The sequence below is a fragment of the Electrona antarctica genome (genome assembly GCF_951216825.1).
Source record: "Electrona antarctica genome assembly, chromosome: 11".
NCBI lineage: Eukaryota > Metazoa > Chordata > Actinopteri > Myctophiformes > Myctophidae > Electrona > Electrona antarctica.
Genome location: NC_136792.1, coordinates 19,593,409 through 19,618,371, shown reverse-complemented (window position 1 = coordinate 19,618,371; position 24,963 = coordinate 19,593,409). Strand labels below are relative to the sequence as shown.

General features: G+C 39.9%; 2 protein-coding genes across 2 annotated transcripts in view; both read right to left on the bottom strand.

The window, feature by feature from the left end:
* Positions 1-5,470, bottom strand: part of b3glcta (beta 3-glucosyltransferase a) — a 63,888-nt gene extending 58,418 nt beyond the window's left edge. Inside the window, exon 1 of the mRNA XM_079513567.1 lies at positions 5,277-5,470. Coding sequence (XP_079369693.1) covers positions 5,277-5,340 — 64 coding nt within the window. The 5' untranslated portion in view covers positions 5,341-5,470. The remainder of the gene's footprint in view (positions 1-5,276) is intronic.
* Positions 5,471-9,326: 3,856 nt separating this feature from the next.
* Positions 9,327-24,882, bottom strand: wdr95 (WD40 repeat domain 95; the record flags this gene model as incomplete). The annotated part of the gene is made up of 29 exons (XM_079513738.1): positions 9,327-9,648; positions 9,858-9,958; positions 10,101-10,255; positions 10,722-10,810; positions 11,369-11,405; positions 11,539-11,677; positions 12,542-12,600; positions 12,690-12,770; positions 13,148-13,310; positions 14,820-14,879; positions 15,231-15,276; positions 15,358-15,412; positions 15,507-15,586; positions 15,673-15,779; positions 16,106-16,208; positions 16,313-16,464; positions 16,570-16,675; positions 16,766-17,006; positions 17,612-17,681; positions 17,818-17,935; positions 19,073-19,119; positions 19,232-19,277; positions 19,354-19,446; positions 19,552-19,637; positions 21,153-21,359; positions 21,825-21,890; positions 22,022-22,105; positions 23,532-23,790; positions 24,815-24,882. The coding sequence occupies 29 exons, from the start codon at positions 24,880-24,882 to the stop codon at positions 9,459-9,461; spliced, it is 3,108 nt and encodes a 1,035-aa protein (XP_079369864.1). The 3' UTR covers positions 9,327-9,458.
* Positions 24,883-24,963: the final 81 nt, after the last annotated feature.

Genomic DNA, 24,963 nt, shown 5'->3' with positions numbered 1-24,963 from the left:
ACAGTGCAAAGTCATATTTGTGTTATAGAAAAATCACACAAAAATAGTCATCAGTGGGCAATAGAGTTTGGACTGAAGTCACAACATAATATCCTACTAGGAAAAGGGGGCATACTATGAAAATACACTGACAGAAATAAAATGGTGCATTTATATAGCGCCTTTATCCAAGGCGCTTTACCATGATTGTGCATTACATTCACCCATTCACACACACATGCATACACCGATGGTGGAGGAAACCATGCAAGGCAGTGGCACCAACATGCACATCTGGAGCAATTAGGGATTCAGTGTCTTGCTCAAGGACACTTCGACACTAACTCTGGGGGAGCCTGGGATCGAACTGGGAACCTTGTTCCCATCCGGCCACTCTACCCCTGACCCCCCCCCCCCCCCCCCCCCAGTGTTCTGACTCAATCTGCAGAACACTGTAAACATAATTTGAATAATATAATGAAAGTACTTTGGAGACTGTAAGGAAAATACCAGCAAGACAACAGAGAAACAGAACACTTGTTTCACAGGGGCCAAAATTATAAACTAGGTTGTAGACATCTATTTTCCCCATGTCCCTTCCCTTCCAAAATGAATGCAATCCATAGCTGTCAGACCAAAGTACTGTAATGAATAGGTTTGATGTATGCAGAGTCAATAAAGCATTTAGGCATATGAGAAATTCTTACGGTCAGATGATCCTATACATGTTTCTAATTAACCATCTTAGACTAAAAACAGGACCAGAGTGTCTCAGAGTACCGCAGTATATGGCTCCAACAGCACAGAATAATTTCAGTAATATAGTGCATATTGGCAAAGGAGAATTATACAAGTACAATATGACATTAACAGGATTTAAAAAATGTTTCATCATCTTCCATAGTGGCTTAAGATCAGAAGCTGAAATGTGCTGAATTGCTTTTCAGAGCATGTAGTGTGGTCTTGTCAGGTCTGAAGTCTCACAGCTTCCGTCAGGAAAGATTAAAAATGCAACATTTGGCTTCAAACAAAGCTTCCTGCAGGAATACAACCACGTTCACAAGTCACAACACAATCTGCGACATCTGTCAGTGTCACAAACTTCTAGTCTGTACTCTCTCTGTTCATTAAAGACCCTGAACACAGAGGACAAATCAGCTGCTTTGATTTTAGCACAAAATTTAAAAAATAACCTGTTTTCACAATAACGCAGGAACAAGTGATTTGCCTTAGTGTGAACTCACGTGTTAGTAATTTTGTGCGAGGAGCAGCACTTTGTGGAAAGGGGTACTAATGGCCCTTTTTGGATTTGCTAATTGCTAATTAACACAACAATTTCTTATTTGCAATAACGGCCTGACAAGAGGCATTGGGGATACACAGAGTCTGTCCCAGCACATTTGTTGGCAGTTGGTTCTGTTGGTATGCTTCATCCATTTCGGGTTCACCGGTTTGGCAGAAAACAGATTTTCTTTTTGTTGTAAACATGGTTTACACTTATTATAACTGGCACAGACTGAGGCAATTAAGGTGGTACTACTGTATATTGGGAGGAGGAAGAGTCCTTGATAGAGGATGAGGTTAGTTAACCAGCAGAACCTTTGTAGCTCATTCCACTAACTAGCTGCATACTGGAATGCGGACTCGGCTGGAAAGATATTAGCCATGGATCACACAAGTTACGCTCTGTCGGTCACGAGCATCATGGATGAACTTCAACCTGGTTTTTGCACAGTCTCCATATTTGCCCCGTACATCCAGTGCTGGCCGGTATTGCCAACAACCTCACAATCGATACACAGGCCACGATACGATATGTATTACCATACACGTTGATTTTAAATAATGACCATGTGTCAACTAAATTCACTTTTGCAGAGTCCTAGACCACCGATTGCCGAATATATTGTCAGAAAATGTAGTTTCCAAATTAATTTGAGACATAACATTTAAAAAATAAACTCGAAAAAGTGCCCTTCTGGGCACAGGTCTCCACCAGGAGTGTGTGATTTGTTTGTTTCTTGCAACAATTTTCTTCATTTTGTTGAGGAAATGCAGAGCCAGATCACTCACAGCATCTCTGAGGATAGAATTCTGGATGAGCAGGACATGTGCAGCATTTTGTACAAAACGGGCTACTCCTGAAAACTTTGGAAGGCAATCTTAGCTAATCAGTGTAGAATCTTAGAAATCCAACAGGCTCGTCTTGATCTCATGACTACAGAGATCATGTGTACCGATTTGCGTGAGATTTGGATGAAATCTGTGCGACTAACATAAACAATGTGTTTTGCAGAAATCGGCCTCATGGTGGCGCTATAACCGGCAGATGTGGAGGGATGCAGGGAAAATGTTTTTCCATGGCCTCTAGGGAGTGCGCATACATAAGTTGTATACAGATCGATGCAGTTATAGGTAAAAACAGGAATTGGCCTGTTATAGCGCCACCGTGAGGCTGATTTGGGGGAAAAAATAGTGGCATGTCATCCTCGGCCTAGTGGAAATGTGTGTGTATAATTTCATGGAAATTGGACACTGTGTTTGTGATTTGTGGCATTTTGTTCGAAACGGACCAATCATGTGAGCTTTGGAAGCCAATCTTAGCCAATCAGGATGGAAGATAGGAAATGGTGCAGATCAGTGTTGATCACATGACTATGGAGATAGTGTATACCGAATTGTGTGATGTATGGATAAAATGTGTATTAGTTATCTACAGAAATGTGTTTTGCCTAAATCGGCCTCATGGTGGCGCTATAACTGGCCGTTGAGGAATATTTGGGGCAGAGGTTCGTCGTTGGCATCCAGGGAGTGTGTGTGCACAGTTTGGCATGGATCGGGCCAACGGTGCCGGAGATTAGCTGATAACGGACGGACGGAAGGACGGAAGGACGGACGGACACACGGACGGAGTGCAAAACATACTCTCTCCCCATGCCTTCGGCCTGGTGGAGACAATAAATGTTTTGATGGATGAATGCAAAAGATGTGATCATATATATCGTAACATATATCAGAAACCGATGGGTTTTTTAAGCGTAACACACAGCATTTCCTGCCGTATCGCCATATTGATTATTTGAACCCACCCCTACGTAGTACATCTACATAAAGGCGCTTGCTTACCCCATGGCCACGGATGTTACAATTCTGTATGGGCCCGTATTTTCCGTAATGTTCAATAAAAAGCATTTTAATCTGATCCATATGCTAAGTAACAACACAACTCTATCGGCTGTATTGCACTCTGATACATTAGAACTCTCAGAGGTACTGCATATTTTACTGTGTAGATGAAAATGAAAATTGTTTAGGGTAGGAGTGAGACATGGCAGGAATCTCTACAATGCTTAGAAATAGATGGTAAGTTTACAGATGCTTATAGATTGCTTGTGATGTGTCTGTTACAGTCGGTTGTAGCAAACCTAATGGCACAGTGGGAAAGAACTTCTACATACTTTCTTGCTTTATTATTATTAACCCTATTATAATTTTGTTCACAGAAATTAGTTAGTTCATCTATTTATAGCAGACTAATTTGATTGTATAGACTAGAGGAGTGCAAAATCTTGTGTTAGACTAATTTATTAACTCAAACAATATTGACCTATTTTGCAATGCATGCACTACAAATGCAGTAGTGTTGTGATTAATTTGCCCTTTTGAACAGTGTACAATAATACCGGTACTTACTGAAATGGTCCAGACATTTTATCTGCGAAAGGTCTGAGTGAGTGTGTGTGTGTGTGTGTGTATTCCTGTATTTCCAGCTATCAGTTTGTCCAATTTGTAGCAAAGGATCTGAATGAAAGACCTGTCCAGGGAAAATCATGCTCTTTAGCCAGATTGCGTCGCAGTACACACAACCATCTTACAAAAATGTGGGGTACATACTGTAACTTCATTATTCGCTGTCCTTGTTTGTTACTGTTAAACTACGCATTACCATGTTGTTCATTCACTTTAGAATCCATTGACATCAGAGACAGCTAAATGTGTAGTGTTTTATTGTTTTGGATAGATTTTTCATTTCCTAATAAATAATGTGGCTCTGCTTGGCTCTATATATTCTTACATCATAAGCAAACAATTTGCTTATTTAACCAGATCATGCAAGTCAAAAAATAAATGAGATGACTGTGATGGGAAATTATGCTACATGGCCTGCAAATAACATTTATGTGAGTTTAGATGCATCCATCAAATGGTTTGATGGTTGGGGGGGGGGGGGGGGGGGGGGTACCTCAATATCGGCACTAAAAGTGTAGTGTGCAATGTGCATCGCCGCCGTTAATATGTCTGCAATCCAATCCCCCTTTTTCCATAATGACGTTGATTAATGAATATTCTTTATATTCACTACTAGTTTCCTGTGGTTGGTCACTATACTTCCCAGGCTGTTCCGCTGTCACTACAGTAGAAACATCGTTGTTTCACGGTAAACTGTAAATGTGTGACGAAACTGCCTTGAACATAAGTGTATTGATACCGTTGTTTTGCATTGCCAGCCACGTGTGTCAACATTGTGCAACACATTGAATCACATTAATCTCATTCTCAGTCGTTTCATTATTCGCGATTCCTGAACTCGCAGTATTTTTGAACAGAGTGTACCTCGTTTTCCGAGGCTTTTCCGAGTGAGTAAAATGTGTGAATAAAATAAAACAAATCACAGCTGAAATACGATTCTTGAACTCGCAGAGTTAAAGTCATTCTTATTCCAAAAACACATTTTGAACAGAGTGTACCTCGTTTTCCAGGGCTATTCCGAGCGAGTAAAATGTGTGAATAAAAGAAAAGAAATCACCGCTGAAATACGGTGCAAACTGCAAAGTAGCAAATAGCATGTGTCCACTGTGTGTCCGCGAAGAATGTGTAATGCGTGTTTGGTATTAGAATACACGTCAAATTCAAAACATTAGTGTACATATTGATCATCAAATGACATACACTTCCGATTTCATCAGTCACTTTTTGTTGGCGGTCAAAATAACCTGCAAGCTTTCGTTTCCGTAAAATAAAACGGGTAAAGAAGAAGATTCGTGCTGTTCCACAGTTCCACTGGGCTTCGCCTTTCAACTCATCAGGAAGTTAAAAAGAATCATGGCTCCACTTCTCAACAGTTAAGAAACCGCGCAGCGCTGCCTCTTCTTAAGCCCAACCCAAACATTGTCACCCACAGTTCAATCGCTAAACACTACTCGTCCCATGATATATCTAAAAGACAGTCCCACATTGTTGTAGGTGTTCAGTGTTGCCTGTCCTACATATAGAGGGTAAAGTAATTGAATACTCACAAAATGACAGGATAATCATACACCGTGCCAATTTGTGCCCGGTGACAACACTGTTCCACAGCATCCTTAAAGAGTCCCGGTCGGTCCTGTACGGATATAAAGGAACTAAGGAAGGAGGCTTGCTTGCAGCCTTGCAGTGCGTTCAGCCTTTTTGACAGTGTTGGAAAAGGCTTTTCTGTCTCACAATTTCACGGACAACTAGGGAGTGTGTTCTGGTTTGTACAAGGCGTAGGCGCGCCCTCTGCTGGCTGAATATACAGTACAGTGTAACCTCGCCTCACCAGGCTTTCCACCTCGGAGGAAAAAGTAGGCTACAGTGTCAATTTAGAAAGTAACTAGAAAAGTGCCCTTCTGGGCACAGGTCTCCACCGGGAGGATAGGAGTGTGTGTGATGTTTGGCAAAATGTTTAGGAGTAATATAAACATGTTTTTTTGTTTGTTTTTTTGCATACATTTTCTTCATTTTGTTGAGGAAATGCAGAGGCAGATCAAGTAGCATCTCTGAGGATAGAATTCTGGATGAGCAGGACATTTGCAGCATTTTGTACAAAATGGGCCACTCAGAAAACTTTGGAAGGCAATCTTAGCCAATCAGTGTAGAATCTGAGAAATCCAACAGACTCGTCTTGATCAAATGAAATGATTACTATATTTACCCAGGGTATCTGCAGGCTAAGCTCAAGAACTTGTTTCCAGCCAGGCCCTGCTCATAGAACATTTCATCGTAGTGGTTCAATGCCTTGTTCAAGGGCACTTCAGCGGTGGTAATTTTAACGTGTCGGACCACTGATTCGAACTGGCGACCTTCCGGTATCAAGACCGCTCCGCAATCCGTTCGGCCACCGCTGCACTACAGAGATCATGTGTACCGATTTGCGTGAGATTTGGATGAAATCTGTGCGACTAATAATAATGTGTTTTTCAGAAATCGGCCTCATGGTGGCACTATAACCAGCAGATGTGGAGGGATGCAGGAAAAATGTTTATCCATGGCCTCTAAGTGTGCGTACAACGTTGTACACAGATTGATGCCAAAACAGGAATTGCCCTGTTATAGCGCCACCGTGAGCCTGATTTGAAGGGAAAAAAGTGGCATATGTCGAGCTCGGCCTAGTGGAAATGTGCATGTATAATTTCACGGAAAAATATAATTTCGCAAAATCAGCCTCATGGTGGCGCTATAACAGGCCGTTGTGGAATATTTGTGGCAGAGGTTCGTCGTTAGCATCCAGGGAGTGTGTGTGCAAAGTTTGGCATGGATCGGGCCAACGGTGCCGGAGATTAGCTGGTAACGGAAGGACAGAAGGACGTATGGACGGACGGACGGACGGACACACACACGGACGGAGTGCAAAACATACTCTCTCCCCATGCCTTTGGCATGGTGGAGACAATAACCAAGGAAGTGTGCACCCATCATTGTGCAAATTACAAATTGCTGGAGTGCAGTGGACCGTTTTGAATTTTGATCCATAGATTTGCTGCAATTTAAGTCTTTCCCAAGGAAAATAATATATAAATAAGAATGGTTTCATAATGAGGATGTTTCACAGCTGAATATATTTTCTAAAATAACAGCTAGGCCTATACTGCATATCTCACTTGAAGTTGACTTGAGCCCAAAGTATCCCAACAAAGAGGTTGATACATTGTCAGTTAAAAGTGAATCATGTTCAGTAATATATATTATAGATACCAAATAAATTAATAATATATCATAATAAGTAGGCTAAGTAAGTAAGTAAGTCAATTGTATTTATAGAGCACAATCGAAACAATGTTACAAAGTGCTGTACAGTGGTCAACAATGTGGTCAACAGTGGTCAACAATGTCAAAACAAGGGCAAGAAACAAACAAAAAACAATAGCAGGCAAAACATTGAAATACAAATATGTCAAGTAAAAATACATAAAATAAAGTGCTTACGAAATAAATAACAGCCTATATACCAGTAAGACGCCCTAAGGGCGAGGTCGCATCCACCTGGGTGACGGCAGACTGCTGGGAGAGCACTGGCGCTTTGGCATGGGGGGTCAGATCAACATATGGAGTGAATTCTGTACTGGCCATATGGAGCGTGTCTTGAGTGTACAGGGCTTGATGAGGTCAGATCAACATGATGGAATGTCAGAACAGGTCAGCTCCTATGGAGATCTAAGGGTGCCAGGGGGGCAGTGTCTTGAGTATACAGGGTTTGATGAGGTCAGATCAACATATGGAATGTCAGAACAGGTCAGCTCTAAGGGTGGCAGCAGGGGCAGTCTCTTGATTGTACAGGGTTTGATGGCCTTCATTTTCGGGCCTGTTGAGAACTCTAGTTTTCACCGGCTGCCGTCGTGGCTGCAATAACTTTGGGGCATCTAGAGTTTGAATGAACAGGTATCAGTCCAAAGGGAGACAGGTGACGGCCATGGTGGTGTGACTGACGGAACGATGGACGGACGACGGACTGACAGGTTTTGCAGGTTTTTATAGCAATCTGCGACATACGGTCGCAATTATTGTATGGTTTGTGTCTTTCTTTAAACCCCAGAGCCAGCCCTGGGCGTAACTGCAGTGTTGAGTGTTGAGACATAGCTGCAGGCTGTAATTTCCATGCCACAAATAGGATGTCAGGTAATAAAGTTTTCTGGGTAAAGTATTTTGAGGCCAAAGCTCTGGAGATGAGAGTTTGTTGCCATGCAGCCTTGATCATTCTTGGCAAATTTCTGGATAGCAGCCCCAGGCCATCAGTGTGATGTGATGTGACTGATGTTGTCTCTGTAGTTTGTAAGTATGAAAAACAAACAAACAAAAAACCTTTTCCATATTTTTGAGAATATCCATTATCTTGGCTATTCAGGTGCCACCTGGCTATCAGGTCTGTGCACACTGCAGTACATGAACAGAATGTCACAAAGGGATTTGGTTAGCTTTTGATTAATTGAATTGCTAACAATAGCCGCTGAAGTAATTCATTATTTAATTGAGAACGAAGAACGGTGGTTCCTGCTGCATGCCAGATAATGATCCGTTTACCAAATCTAAGAGATAGTCCACGAGCTCAGTTTTCCATATTCTGAGGCAAACATTTGGCATATTTTTAATCAAAGAAGCATGATTTTGCTAAGGGCACGTATAGACTTATTCTCCAGGGTTTGGTTAATAATTGATATAGCCAGTGCCTTGAGCATGCACTGTGTTGAGTTATTGTGGATAATTGAGCTATGGACTATAGCCAAGTCCTATGTCGATATTTATCAAGAAATAAGTATTTAACAGCATCCCTCTGGCTAGATTCACACAGGTATATTGCCTAATGGTTGGAATGCATATTTTCTGGTTCGATCGTTCCAGACTCATAGAGTGTCCAATCAAGCCACCCAGGATACTGGTGAATCATGACCATAGAACATTATTTATTTGATTATGTGACAAAATATATGATACCATATTTGTTTACAATTTGTTTTGCGGTTTTCAATTATGGTGGTGCGTGTGTGCGTGCATGTTAAATTAACACTCTTTACACTTTTTACAGTGTACCATAATTAAAAGATCACCAAAATATTAATATGTGTAGCACCCAGCCAACTGAGCCAAGACCCGGCCTGCAACAGCCCTGCCAATCAGGCTCAGCCCTATTGGCACTACAGGTTGTGTGTCAGTCTGGCGAGTGGGAGACCGGGGTTCAATGCCCACTCCTGCGCATCACTACACATGCAAAAATATATATATATGCATAAATAAATTATTTGCACAAACTAATAATCATCCCCTCATGGTTTACAACACAAGCTTTTATTTGCAGATTTTCAGAATCCAGCTCATACTTGCTACTGTATCAGGAAAGGCTATCTTGTTTTAAATGGTGATATTATTTAACAAATGATTATTATATTTTTGTATAAAATGACTCCCTGTATTTTACAACCCTAACCCTAATATTTTAACAAATATTCAACCTCTTTTTTGTGTCATGTTTTCTGCCAACCGACAAACATGTACACTACAGATACATACTTCAAATTGCAACAGGACGCAGCCCAAATCAATTATGGTTTTGGCAATCATGGTTTTGGCTGCACTCCTGAAAGCCTTTTAGATCATGTTGTCTTGAGCCAGAAGAACTCTGTTGCCTTCGGACAAGCTGAAAACTAAGGTACATGCAATAAGGTACAATACAATGCCATATGTCTTGCTTAATTGTATTCATCAGATTCCAGTTGTACAACGCTAGATATGAAGGGATCGATCCCAGCCAGGGAGAGATCGGGTCTTGTGCAGGTAGTTGGTGCATCAACGATATCAAAATACTTCAGACTGTGATAAGCCTTTGGACCTCCATGATTTGGCGTCTTGTTGCTGTGCTTGAATATTTCGTGACGTAATCTGAAATGCAACAGAGGCCATATTCTCTTTATAGTCAGATATTAATCTCCTCTGGCTCTCATGGCTGAGTCTGGTGAATCACATCTTACAGTTGTAATACCTTTCAGCCTGGAATCCCTATTTTGAGCATTTAATTGATAGAAACATTTTTCTAAATCCTGACCCCCCAAACGTGTTGAGAGCTTGTATATCTTGAGTGGTTGACTCACCGTTTTCCATGTTCTGGGTGAAAAACATTTTTGATCTCTTCCTCAATGTCAGTATCGGTGATGGATGATGGATGAAATCTGAGCTTGCTATGTGAATCTGACTGCAATCATGCCAAGAGAGGAACAACCCAGTCAAGTTTAACATGCAAAGCAGGGAGAGGGGAATATTCCCTGCACAATGACAAGCTATTGTGATTTGTGAAGAAACAACAAAAAACAACTTAAAACGTCAACACGTCACACCACCTCTTGTTCAGCCTCAGAGTAACTTGTTTCTCCATTCAGAACGTCATGAACCGGCATACTGAGAGGATCAATCAAAATCTCATATGGAACAGCAGGATGCTTCCAGGAAGAACAGACATGGACGCTCCAGTCCTCAGATTGGCCAAATGTGCCTGTGGATGGAGACAGGACAGCATGTGTGGGTAATCTATTCTTAACATTAATTTTATATGCATTGGACAGTGCCCATATTCACCCTGAAGGAGAATGGTTTGCCACCCCGTGTATGAAGTTGGAGCAAAATAACCACCATGTGAATATGGTCTATTAATAATGTTAAAAAGGGGAATATCCGCACTCTCTTAATAAAGTTTGAGTTTCTTTATTTCATGAAATCACATGCAGCATGAGCAGTCCACATGCTGCATGTGATTTCATGAAATAAAGAAACTCAAACTTTATTAAGAGAGTGCGGATATTCCCCTTTTTCTATTGATCTTCAAGAATCTGCACCCATCAGCTACAGAGACTCAACTTGACTCGCTGAGTAGAGCGCGCCATCACCTAACCTAACGGTTTTGTTGTCCTAATATTAATAATGTTAACAGCCGAAGTAATGACCAGAAAATATTTACACACCTATGAACTCTCCAGAGGCACTCCAGAGGCGTACAGTGCAGTCAGTGGATGAGGTGAGCACCACTTCATCATTGTCAACAATCTGCAGACTGCACCAAAATAAAAAAAGACATGATGAAATGGGAAAATCCATTTACAGTATGTCAAGACAGCCGTGGTGTAGGGCTCCCTGACTCACTGGCAGATGCACCTCAGTCAGCATCTCACCTGTACTGATTTGACCCTCTATATTTCAGATCATCCTACACATCCTGTACTATAGTGTGTTGTATTTGGCTACTGCCCTTGCAGCTGCAAGTGACACTGTGCCCTGCTACTACCAGCCTCAGACGGATTTGGTTCCACTCAGTATATATGTATCCATCAGGAGTTTGGAGCCAACTGCTCCCTGCATGGTGGAATATAATGTATGCTTATATGGCATTATTCTATAATGTAGCAACACAGTGCAACCAAAACTTAATACAGCAAAAGCGAATGGCAATTTGACTGCATTGAATGTAAAAATGTATGATGGACGTTGGTTTTGCCTATGACATTTTACAGTGTAAATAAACAGTGCAGAATAATTTCTTCACTAGCCCTGAAACATGACTGTTGTACGAGCGTCATGTGAAGTTGTGAACCATGGCTACTACTACACATACCCAGTGATTCTGCTGGTGTGGGCTCGCCAATAGTTTTCTGCAGAATTATTGAAAAAAGAAAGATGTGTTTCATTGATGTGGAACAGTGAACAATGTCAAAGAAGAGCTAGCTTGCTTTTGGTTCATATTTTATCACAGTACTGGTTATGGGAAGATACTGTGGAACCTACCTCTTTGTGGCCTTAGTTCTGTACCAAGAACAAATGCCACCATGTCATAAATATAGATGTACCCAACATGGTCAGCTGCATATAGTAATGTGTTGGCCTTTGTTGTTGCCAGTTTTGTTATCTGTTGTTGGAATCTAGACTGAAAAATAAATAAAAACAATAATTATTTCTTGCTTTTACATCCATTTCGGTTATACAGTATACTTACTGAAGCTCTGCAACCTAGCACACCCTCTGCTAATAAACCTTGCATGCTATGTCCTAAAGATATATCTCAAATAAAAACTGAAGAAGGAATTATTATTTAATGATTGCAAATAAACAAAGTTGAGGTTACATTAATTTGGAAATACAAGACAAGACTACTTTATAACATATCTGAATGAATTGGGTATTTCTGGGTCATAGGCTTCGTCTCACCCCACCCTTCATCTTGATGTGAATACACCAGAAACAAAATGTTATGTAACAGGACAATTATAATATTTAACCTCAAGTAGCAGGAGGCCACTTGGTGCAGTTATCTAACGTTCTTTTTTTACTGTAACATTTTACTTCATTAGCATTCGAAGCCCGGCCAGCAGGAATCAAAGACCTAACCTTAGAGTAAGCCGCATTCATTACCCATTGAACTATGAAGATATACTGTGTAGTATGAAGATATACTGTACACTATGAAGATATACTTTACAGCAGTGGTTTCCAAACGTTTTAGCTCTTGACCCAAAAGAGAAATTAGATGTTTGCCCAGTACCCAAACTAGGGAAAATAGCATATCTACAAGCTCACAACGTGGGGCGAAGCAAACCACAAATGGGTCCCGACCCACTGTTTGGGAAACACTGATGTACAGTATACGTTATCTCCGTGTGTGTCTGCAAGGAAGTTAATTGTTACCCAGCCAGCACCGTAAATAAATTAGGAGAGCAATCTGCACTCTCTTTTGACTAATGAATGTAAAAAAGTGATCAATCCCTTAATTTAAATAGCTGAGACATCTTACTGCTTCAAAACTGCTGACAAATTTTCCTCCACCGAGCACATTCCAGAAATTGATGTAACCTTTAACAAAAGAAAAGTCATAATTATCACTCTATCAGAAGGACTGCATGCATGCTGTAATTGATGCATCGGTTATTACTAGCCCTTACCGTTGATTCCAGAAGACAGCAGGCCTGTGTGTGATGTGAGATTCTTCAGGAAGATGATGCTGGGAACACTTGTATTGAGTCCTGAATATCAGAGGCAAACATCATAGTAACTGTGTATGAATTTTGATAGAGTAGCTTGTTATTACCAGTTGTGGAGATATGCTGTGAATTAAACCATTAGTTTCACCAGTCATTTTATGTACATCCCCACTGAGCAATGGTCGGACATTAGACGTCCATCTAAAACCGGGCTATAACTGGTCTAAAACGTTTTAAAATGTCTATAGCTGTTGAAACAACGTTGTTTCAACATCTAATCTAAGCCTATAGACTAAACGTTAATTTCTAGACCAGTTATATAACCCATGTCTAGACGGCCATTGAGACGTATTTTACACGTCTAATAGCCTGTAAAATGCTCATGCAGTGGGTCAGTATAATGTGAAATATGCACTCACCTTGAACATGTTGGTATTCAGGTGGAATGGGGCTCATAAATCGACACAGTATATGTCCAGATACCACATTCCAAACGATGATCTCACCATCATAGCTGCTGGTGGCTAGAAGAGATGGAGGGCATTGGGCAATGCACAGGATGTCGTCCTTATGGCCTTTTTTCTGGAAACATAATTGATTGTACTGAGTAGCTGGAGAATAAAAGGTTATTAACAGGTTATCTAACACAATCATTTGGTAGTGCACCTGCAGTGCACCTGGTAGTCAGTCTTTGCATCAGAGTCCTTTTGTGTGATTTTAGCTAGACCTAAAATTTCTACCCTGGCAAGTGTATGTACAGTATGTACAGTATGTACATCTGGTGCCAACCTGTGTTCAGTCTTATTAATCATAATGACACTAATATTTTGCACAAATAGAAGAAAAGGGAAGCAATACACATTGGTCTCTTAATTGGCAAAATCTTTGGTTTTATTATATACACAATTCATATCTACTGTAACTGATGATGGAGGAAAAGACCTTCAGCGTGAAGCGAGCAAGCAAAATAAATAAATAAACAAACAATTCTAGTGCCACTATTGCATAATGTTAATGATTGTGAATGAATCACAATTGCTAGTGCGTAGTAGGAGCATGAATCAAATTAGCACATTTACTCTGATGTCTCACTTTTAACTCAGCTGTGATGTTTGTTCAGACAAGTTCCTCCACTGAAAGATCCCATTCTCCACAGTAAACAGAGCAGGCGAATTTGGTGACATTTTGCCAAAGGTTACAGAAATCGATCAATAAACAGTTTATGCTGTATTCTGCGGCTAAACAAGGCGCTGTAAGATGAGCAAAGCTAAAACCTTTGTAAAATGCAATAGCAGGCTGTCTAGACTCGAGCACCAAAATAATTCCTAAGGTTGTATTAGATAGAAATTTCACGAAATACCTTTCGTTTATGGGTAGGTTTCCTACGAGCTTGTAGGTCTGCTATTTTTGAAAAAAACCTACCCATAAACGAAAGGTATTTCGTTCAATTTATCTATACAACCGTGGTTACTAAAGTAACCTTTAACGTTATCGGTACACATAGGCCAAGAATCTTGCCGAAACCCATTAGTGAGAAACAAATTAAAGAAGTGGTACTGTTACTAATCAGAAGTGATCACGTTTCCGTCTAGTCCACTCTAATGTAATTTTCTGCTCTCTTGAAGGGCTACTTAGAGGTGGGCTTATCTGTCAACATTATGAGATGGATCAATGCAAGCGGTAGTGTGGCCCTTTCTATAGTAGATCAAGAACATGAGAGAGAGCTTTAATTTGTATGGTCTATAGTGGGAATTGATCGACTGAAGCTGAATAGCATAAAACCAAATAAGTAATTTTCGAATTGAAACTGTATTTGTCGAGGATAGTGCTACACATCAGAGGTAGCTAGCAGTACCTATTCAGAGAGAATATTTGGAAACTCCAGATATTCTCACCTGTTCATACTAAATTAGAAAAAGAAAAAACGATTTCCATAGCTATAATGATCTCCATGGTATTCTCACCACAGATACAGTATGTGAGAAAGTGCAGAGATAATGACTGAATACATCACACTTCAAAAGATGAGTTGGGATGGGAAGATATGATCAAAATCAATTCCTATTGTTAGTCATGAAATTCAGTGACTACCTGATTATCCTGCCATGCAGGCTGCGGCCTCTGGACATGATGGGGTACCTCTGGTGTGTCCTAACAATGTTAGAGCAAAGTACAAGTCAACAAACAATAGACATCAATTGTTTATTTTCGTATAAACCTTTGTATTTGCTTGTTTGACAATATGATTTCAAACGTGATAATAAACGATGAAGATATTAATCAAACTATAGCTCACAGAATTCAAGGGTTTCCACTGCTTGACTACATACCTAAAACGTTTTGCTAATACATTGTGTTCCAACTGCTAATGATAATGCATGGAGAGTGGGAGGCGGTCTAATTGAAAAATATATGGAATAGAACTGAAGATGTTCTCACATTATGTACAGTAAAATATGATCTGCATGGTCCACAAATCGTTGTCTTTTAGTATGTACTTACAGTGTAAATGTCAATCATCTGATCCCAGCCAACAGATATCACATAGCTTCAAAAGACAGGAACACAATTAATAGGAGTGACAGTTTCTAATGAGTCAGTAACTCACAGATACCCCATCATTACTTACGCATTCCTGTGGACTGTCAGATAGACGCAGTCACACACCTCATGACATTTACCATCTACAAGAAATATTTCAAGTTATAATAGAAATGGGGGATATACACAGTATCTCCATTACTTGCTGTATTGAGATAAAGACATTAAAATATCTACCTTTCTTTAGTATCTTTAGGCACTGTCCATTGTTGAAGTTCCAAACCTTCAGACAGCCATCTCTTCCTCCAGTGAAAAGTCTGTAAGAGGAGACAGCATCATCATAATGTAGAGGCTAAATAGAATTCATACACAGTTGATAACCTACAAATCCCATGTACAGTACCTCGTTCCTTTGAAGTCAAATGTCATGCATGTAATGGCAGACCGGCCGTGTGCACCACCAAACTCGAAAACCTGATGCCCGGTATTGAAATCCCAGACCTTTACCACCTAAGGCCAAACACTGTTTAGAATACAGTAGTGCACAATGATATTACTGTTGCAGACATAATGTAGCTGACTTATCAATTTTAGGTATTATTTTAACATAGACTACATTCTTTCTTTTAAAACAACTTGAGGCCTATATCGTTGACCCAAGGGTCAACGATTTCTATATTTACACCAAAGCTCTTCTCTGAAAATACTGTAGCTTATATCTACAAGCTCACAAGGCTATTTTCACAGAATATTCGTCCCAGAATAGGGTAGAAATGTTTTTTAAAAGATCTCGTTGGTCATAAAAGTCAATTGCATGATACATTTGTTTTACTCACAGATCCTTCAGAGCAACTGACGACTTGACGAAAGGCTTTGCTAAAGCCACAACACATGACGGGCTCATTGTGTGAAACAATCACACGGCCATGGGCCCGTGGCCTTACATCCAAGAGATAAGATAAAGTCAATAACAGGATCCACTTGAACATACTGTAATTTATATGAATCTGGAATCGTTTTTATACCATAGCCATATAACCAACCTTGTCTTAAGAGAGAGCAAAGCCATTGAGTCTGCTGCAATGTAAAGGGCTTTCATTGAGTGAGCATAGAAGGATGCAGATATGTCACCTCGAATCAGGCTGGCTTCCGGGTGTGCTGTAAACAAGCAACACTGATCTTGAATATGCCATATCTGAAAGAAGATTCAATAAAATGGCTTCAAATTACAGTAATACGAATGAATTTCATACAGGATGCAATTAATGAGTGATGAATGATAGAATGACACCTGACCCACTTTAACAGTGTTGTCCATGGAGATAGAAAAGATCTGATTGTCCTCTGAGGAAATACAGAGGTAGAATATGGGGGCAGAGTGGCCCTCCAAGAAGCCAGTTGGTTTCCTGTGGAAGGCCAGCAAACCCAACAACAATGTGATATCAGACAGCCCAATATTTAAACTACTGTAAGAAGACTATCTAAGAATTTCTCACCCAGGAACATAAGGGTTCCACAAGCGTATGAGTCTGTCCATGCCTCCAGTCACCAACAAGTTGTGTTTCTTGCAAAGGTCAAACGTCTTCACACCTTTGTAGATGGGGAAGACTGTTTGGTCACTTGATGCCCGCGGTTGCGGAGTCCAGTCCGATTGGAGCTTCTTGGACTTGCCATCATGATAGACTTCTTTGATCTCTTTCATTTCCTTCTCAATGTTAGTTGAAGGTAGGACACTACCTGGCAAGGGAAATGTTTTTCATTTTGAAGCCAGCATTTCCGTTTGTTATATTAATTAATCATAAGCGAATGCCTGAATGCATATCAACACACACACACACACACACACACACACACACACACACACACACACACACACACACACACACACACACACACACACACACACACACACACACACACACACACACACACACAATGGTAGACTTTAGATTAGAGATGATGATGGATGAGTCATAATGGTGCTTATTTATACGTAGTTGCACACTGTTGTCACGCACCGACAATAGCCTAAAGCTATAAAATCAAAACGCATCACAGCGTGATGCATTGAGAGCTTGTACATCTGCTATTTTCATTAAGAGACACATGTGCAACAACATGTACAAATAAGGTTTGAGTCTCCTTCTATGCACTTCAGATCAACACAAATAGCATTACTGCACCTTCCAGAAAATGGGACCTGTACTGTGTATATATATGTATGTGATATTTTTTAGAGAGCATTTGGATCTATATTTACATTTTTGAATTAATATCAACATATATCTCAAATAATAAAAACACAAACCAAGGCTGAAAGAATGAGCAATTACAATAGTTACCTATGACGAGAGCAGTCGCTTCATGGTTTGAGGTAGAAACAATGGCACGAATGTTTTGGAAATACTTCACCTAAAATCAAAGTAGAATAGAAATATTGCATTGCCTTTTCCTTTATATATATTCACGCTCATTTTAAGGTTACTGCCAGCACAACTTAAGGAAACAGATGGTTGGACTTGGATTGCTTGGAAATGTAAAATCTCACCTTTGTCACCCAGTCTCCATGAACCTTCCATCGGGTAAAACTCACATTTGGAGAAAGCACTGCGTTGTCTATTGCTATGTTGGGCACATTCTCTATCTTTGGTAATTTCTTCCATATTCTACAAATAAATGTGTTGAAATATTATCATGCATGCAAGAGGAATGCAGTTCTGGAGTTTGTATCAACCACTATTGTACATTGTGGATGCAAAATATCTTCACAGTGAGACAAGGACATGATGCATTCATCAATATCTCTGCCAAAAAGCTTAACTTTGGTCATGCATGCAGAGACACTGACTGACTGATGAGAAATTGGCAGAGATGTCTTTGGTTATGGGGCCCTGCATAAAATTAACCACCTGTTTCTTAATCCTTCTGATGGTGTCCAGCATGAAAAGTCTAAGGAAACTAGGATTCATGAAGGCTGCTCATTAAGGCTGTTATGCTTGAAACCCACACCCATTGCTGCATGCAGTTGCCTTTTTAATATTTGTCCTTTGTTGTAGTTCCTCTCGTGGTAAATGGTGCATTTATATAGCGCCTTTATTCAAGGTGCTTTACATAGATTGTGCATTACATTCTCCCATTCAGACACACATTCATATACACTGATGGCAGCGGAAACCATGCAAGGCACCAACCAGCACATCAGGAGCAATTAGGGGTTCAGTGTCTTGCTCAAGGACACTTCGGCACTAACTCTGGGGGAGCCCGGGTTCGAACTGGCAACCTTGCGGTTACCATCGAGCCACTCTACCGCTGAGCCACCGCCACCCCTCATAATGATTAGTGCTTCCAGTCTTCTTCATTATGATGAACATGATTTTATAATCATACGATAGGCTACTGCATGCTAACAATACAAACAATTTGGGAAACAATTTAGAGATTGGATACTTTCTGGGGAAATGTGCGGTAATAATCACTATTTGACTTTAGCATACAGTTTGAGGGTCCAATGGAGTTAGCTGGTTTTGTCAGAATCACTTTTTAATACTTTTCATTGGTTTAATATGTTTTAACCAACACACAGACGTAAAGGGCATTGATTTATGCGGGGGAGACAATAACCAGAACATTTTAGTTAGCTGGTTTCTGCCGGACAGTGATGAAATGCTTGTTACCTTTTAATACACTTTTGATGCCTCATACTGCACAAATAAGAGTCAAGTAATAATAACTGTGAAATCATCAGATTGTGTAACTATGACAATTCATAATTCAATTCAGGTTTTTGAAAATGGCTAAATTACCTCAGTGTTTCTCCAACGCAGGAAATTAATATCACATTTATGCAGCCCTGGATCACAAACAGAAACATTTATCTCACATAACACAATGAGATGGATGTCATCAATAATTGTGATCTGTCTGCTGAATTATGAATGTGGTCAACAAGAGGAACATTGTACCTGGGCATCACCATAGAGAATGCAACATTCATCAGGGCCAGTGTAACTGTAGAAACAGCTAAGCATCAGATTTGTATGGAGGCGGATATTAACCTACAGTACAGTGTCAGTGCAATACTTACCAGAAGTCTAATGTCAGAGGCACCGTGTCTAGGGCACTAATCTGGCAGTAAGCCTCCAGAGAAGAAAGCTCATAAAGTTGAATTTCTCTCTCCCTGCAAAGAGAGGATCATAGCTATAAACAAACTGCTGTCTATAATTATGGTGAATGTATTGATGTGGTTTGCATGATCAAATTTCAGAATTTCTTTATGTATTACCCCGTTCCAATAATTAGCTTGTTATACTGCATCATTGGAATAAAATCAGTTGCCCACTTTGGCTTCCGGTTTAGAGGTCTTTCATGCTGTGATAAAATAACAAAAAGTTACAGTGCAATGAACAATGCACATATCCTCCAAGTGCAATAAGGTAGGACATTTTGCAGGCAAGTGCAACACACAATTTACATAAAAGATCTGAATCAAGGTAAACTAGATAAAGTGCCCCTCGGGGCACAGGTCTCCACCAGGGCAGGTCAGGTTGTGGCCTCCTGGTGGTGCTATAATAGGCCAATGTGAAAAGGGTGGCAATTGGATGATTTGAGGCATTTTGTTCCAAAAATGTGTTTTGCAAAAGTCCACCTGTTGGTGGCGCTATAACAGGCCAATGTGAAAAGGGTGGGATATATTCTTCAGCCTAGTAGGAAAGTCACTTTGAAAACCAATGTTAGCCAATTAGCATGGAATATGAAATATCGGACAGATCGGGCTTGAACACATGACTATAGAGATAGGGCTCCATTTTCGTCACCGCTAAACCCCTTATCCCTAAACTTCTTTGCCTTTTTTGAATACCGGTAGTTAAAATGGCCAGTCTACAAGCTCACAACGTGTCAATGTAGATTGGCTAGTTGAACTATTCAAAAATGTTTTTCAAAATAGTAAAAAAGGGCAAAGAAGTTTAGGGATAAGGGGTTTAGCAGTGACGAAAATGGAGCCCATAGTGTGTAACGATTTGCGGGATTTTTGGACAGAATCTGGAGGAGTAATATAAAGAAAATGTGTCTTTCAAAAGTCGGCCTCCTGGTGGCACTATAACAGGCCGTTTTGGAAAATTTGGGGCAGAGGTTCATCGTGTGTGTGCAAAATTTGGCATCGACCGGGTTAACGGTGCCGGAGATTAGCTGTACACAGACGGAGGGACGGACACAGACACACACACACACACACACGGACGGACGGACACACGGACGGAGTGCAAAACATACTCTCCCCCCATGCCTTTGGCCTGGTGGAGACAATCAACAGCTACTTTTAAATGGCCTATGAATAAATAACAAAGTAGGGACAAACTAGTCCATGACGTTCAACATTTGTTTTGGAGATCTGAGAAGGTACAAAAACAAACATGAAGAACCATTGTATGGCCTATTGGCCTACTTCAAATATGTATTACGATAGCATCTATAACCGGTGCCACCAACCTTTATTTTGTCAAATCTACTATCTACTATTTGAAATTTATTTTCTCCTTCAACTATACAAGTATACAAAATGAATACTAAACTAGTGCAAGTAAAACTAAAAGCTGTATTAGATATATTAGATGTATTAGTATTATGTATTAGATTAGGATTAAGGATTACACAGGTCAATTTGAAATAATGACGTTGTTTTGACTGAATAGCAGAAATAATGCACATTTATCTATCCTGCCATTTTTCACAATTTCTTTGCATCATTGCATGCATGCATGCATGCATGCATGAAGAAATAAAGAGCATCATGAATAGAGAACAAAACATTAGGCATGCATGTCTACCAAAGTATGTAGATATACACAAGATGGAACATACAAACACGCTTTTGGTCCTCTTTACTTGAAGTTCAGGGTTCCAGTAGCAGACTGTCCCACCCTCTCGTACCGTTATGATGGTACCATCCGGAGTGGAGTGTATTCTTACAATTGGATCTCCATGACACATGGTCTTAATGGTGGCTGGCAGAGATAATGCCACCTGCTTACTGCGTATTACAGACTCTTCTTTTTCTGTGTACTCCAGCTGCATGTATGTGCAGAACTCATCCTACATCATAATGAAGAAGCAATTCAAATTCAAGCTCCAAATCCCTGCATTATAATGCAGCCAATCCAGCCCTTGTTTTGAGGATATAAAATGTATCCACAAATTATGTCATGAGATACGGTAAATCAAAATGGCCATGAAAGAGAAGTATATCCAAAATTTTGCTGCAAGCAGCTACAAGTAAAGTTGGGAGCGAAGAATAAAGAAATAGAAAAGGATGACACTTCCGCAAAACTCCATGTGCACTGAAATTGAAGTAAAAGTAATTTAGCTTGTTTAACTTGACCTTGATCGGTACCGGGCCCGGGCACAACCTTAAAACTTAATTAGTTCAAGTAATCCACTTTCATTTTATTAGGATTCTTCATTTTCACTTGTAGAATCTGCAATTACAAGTCATTTGGAAACTGCCAAATGAAAGTAATCTATATGTCATACAGAAGATATTAATGAATTTCACCTCACCCATGCAATCATTCCCTGGCTTGAATAATCAATCTTCATGAATAACTCTTGAATATGAGCATTGCTCTGTGAAATTCAAAAATGAACACTTTAAATAAGATGATTATTATTCAAACTGAAAATTTGTAAAGATACACAAGTCTGAGTGAGTGAAAGAGAGACAAAAAGAGAGCAAGGCTAGATTAATTTCTTCTTACCAAATTTTGCAACCCCAAACACTTCTTCACTATTAGTCCAAAATGTGTCTCATCAAGGGTTTTCAAGCCACCCTTTTCAAATTCCTCCATGAAGGGAAACACAATAACTTAGCAGCGTATAGCCCATGAAATACATACAGTATATTGTGTCAAATATTTGAAACTGTATATTATGTACCTCAAATGCCAATTTCATTTTCTGTAGGTTGTCAAGGGATACCCTCTGATCGATCTTAATGGGGAGAGAGGATGAATACACATTGTGTGAGAATGACGAGCTTGATAGAAAAAATTGCTCCTATTTTTGCAGTCCATTACATTCACTTACCAGCCAGTTAATACATTCTGAATGCTAAAAATACAACACAAGGTTAGAGAGAGGTGATTAAGAATGGACTCCAACAATGCCCTCCACATGGCTGTATGCCACCTAACCCATGCACCTTTGAGTATTTGCAGATTTGATAGCCTATAGCTGTGAGGATGAAAGGACCCCCATGGAAGTGTCCATGAGAAGTGCACGCAAGGGCAGACAACATGCCATGCTCTATCTGTTAATGGTCTCTCTTCAACTTGACATAGTTTCCTAGCAACAGCCTTTTCATCCATGAAGACGCTTTGATCTATCACTAATAAATAGCAGGGATAAACAGCCTAATCCTTCCAGGATGCAACTGGAGTCATGGTTTTCCCTTGATATCTCATGCATTGTTGAGATAATTGCTTAATCAGTGTGCGTGTTATAATGAATAACCTGAAAGTGGTAATATAACCCCAAGCATCCAAATCCTCTTTAAACCGTCAGTGTTCATTTTACTCTGAGTTTAAGACTTTACCATTATGGACCCATTTACTATAGGTCCATTTTTATGCTTAGAATCAAATTAACAATGACGATTTTATTGTGTGCCTAATCCATTGCAGAAAATGTCTAAATTGATTAACCAAGGTAATGATTAACATTGACATTGACAGACAATGCCTAAAGTTCAACATACATTATGTGCACTACCCTCCTGTGTCATTCCTGTCAATTTAAAAGCTATAATTTGTAACTGTATAAGGAGATGGCACAGTAATTGTATTTGTTTTCATTTTAAATGAAACATGGCCTGGGCTGTCTGGATGTTTAGTGCACCAGTCAGGTAACGAGTGAATTGAATATTTTTGCTTGATTTCACTATGGCTCTGCTTGAGATGAGTGTCAATTGTAGTGTAAATGATGATCTGAGTCAATACAATGGTATGTCTATTGTCTAACAAGGCCAGACTACATGTAACACGTGACTCTAGTGACACCTTGAGGTGGAAACAAGCAGTTAAACAAAAGTTACACGGCAATACATTCCCAATAAACATTACACATGACATTAGGCTACTACTACATACACAATACAAAGAGATGGCATGCAGAATACTAATCACTAAGGAGATGTGTTAGTTGAAATTGAAACAGGTTGAATTGACACTATGCTTTCTTACAGGGGCAGATTTCTTTACAATTCTGTACCTTAAGGTTGCGTAGGTTGGGAGATGGATTAGCACTGTGGTGTCGTCTTGTATTATGAGCTTTATCACCAAGAGTGACAGAATGTCGTTGTCTGTCCAGGTTCAACAATTCTCGCTCCAACCATTCAGGTGGATGTTTGCCAGCTTCAGAGTTGCTTGCTGCCAGGAACTCATTGCTGACTATCTCCCCCCAACACTCAGGACCAGAAGCACTTCCTCTCCTCTCACCCTTGCTCCGAGTCCGCAGCTCAGACAGGATGCTATGGAATTTGAAAATGTCTTACTCATTTAGACAAATCATGCTGTCTACACTGGGTTTAAATGAAATAGTTATTATTGTTGCTTTTAGATTATCGTCTATAATAAAACAGTCCTATTTTTACATAGACAAATAGCATTTGGATCTATGTAATCTCATTCGAGAAAGTGTGTCCTTTTGACACCGTGGACCACTCCATACTGGTTAACAAGCTAAAAGCAATTGGTTTTGATAGCACATCAGTGAGCTGGATGCAATCCTACCTGGAGGGAAGAGAACAGATGGTGGATGTGAACGGAACACTGGTGGGCCCTATTGTAAACAAGTGTAATGCTTTATGGTGTCGTCCACTCACTGTTAACAGTTTTTGTATTGAGTTGTACTTGAAATGTACTGTAATTCTGCAAACTGTTAATAAATCAATCAATCAATAAATAAATCAATCAATCAAAACACAATACTTTGCTTAACTGCCAGAAGTCCACAATAGCTAAATTATCTGTGAAGATATACAGTTAATTTGACACCATTGAGCCAATGTAACAACAAATTCTGCATTGTACTGCCATACATCCTTGTATACCACTATATCAAGTCAACTACCGGAATATAGCAGACAATTGGTCAGCACTTCCATAATACCAGTGTGCGCTTCTTTCTTTGTTTGTTTGACAGAAACCGGCAAGGAAATCTATGTGATTATCATGATTATATTGAGTTACATATAACCAGACTTCCAATGTTTCATAGCAACTAACTAGTCAGTGTTGCCACTGAAGGCAACTCAACATTGCCTTGGCAACAGTAAACATTCTCTGAGTGATAAGGATGTTCTCTTGTGGATAGACTTATGGCAGATACTGTACACAAAAACAAACATCTCAAACTAAATCAGCTTGACATCACACCCTGTATAGAAGATTAAAGTTACTAGTCTGTAAATTCACTTCAATAAATCAATAAATATATTAAAAAGGAGATTCAACTTCAAATCTGAAAAGGTGTAAAGTAAAGGAGCAGCGTACCTGGGAACATGAAGAGTTTCTATTTTTCCTGAGGCTGAGGAAGGGCGAACTTTGTCCCCCAATGACATCTCTGTTCATTTTCTGTGTGCCTTTACCTACACAGATGAGATGAAGCTAAGAGCAACTCCTCAGACCTTGACCTGTCAGGA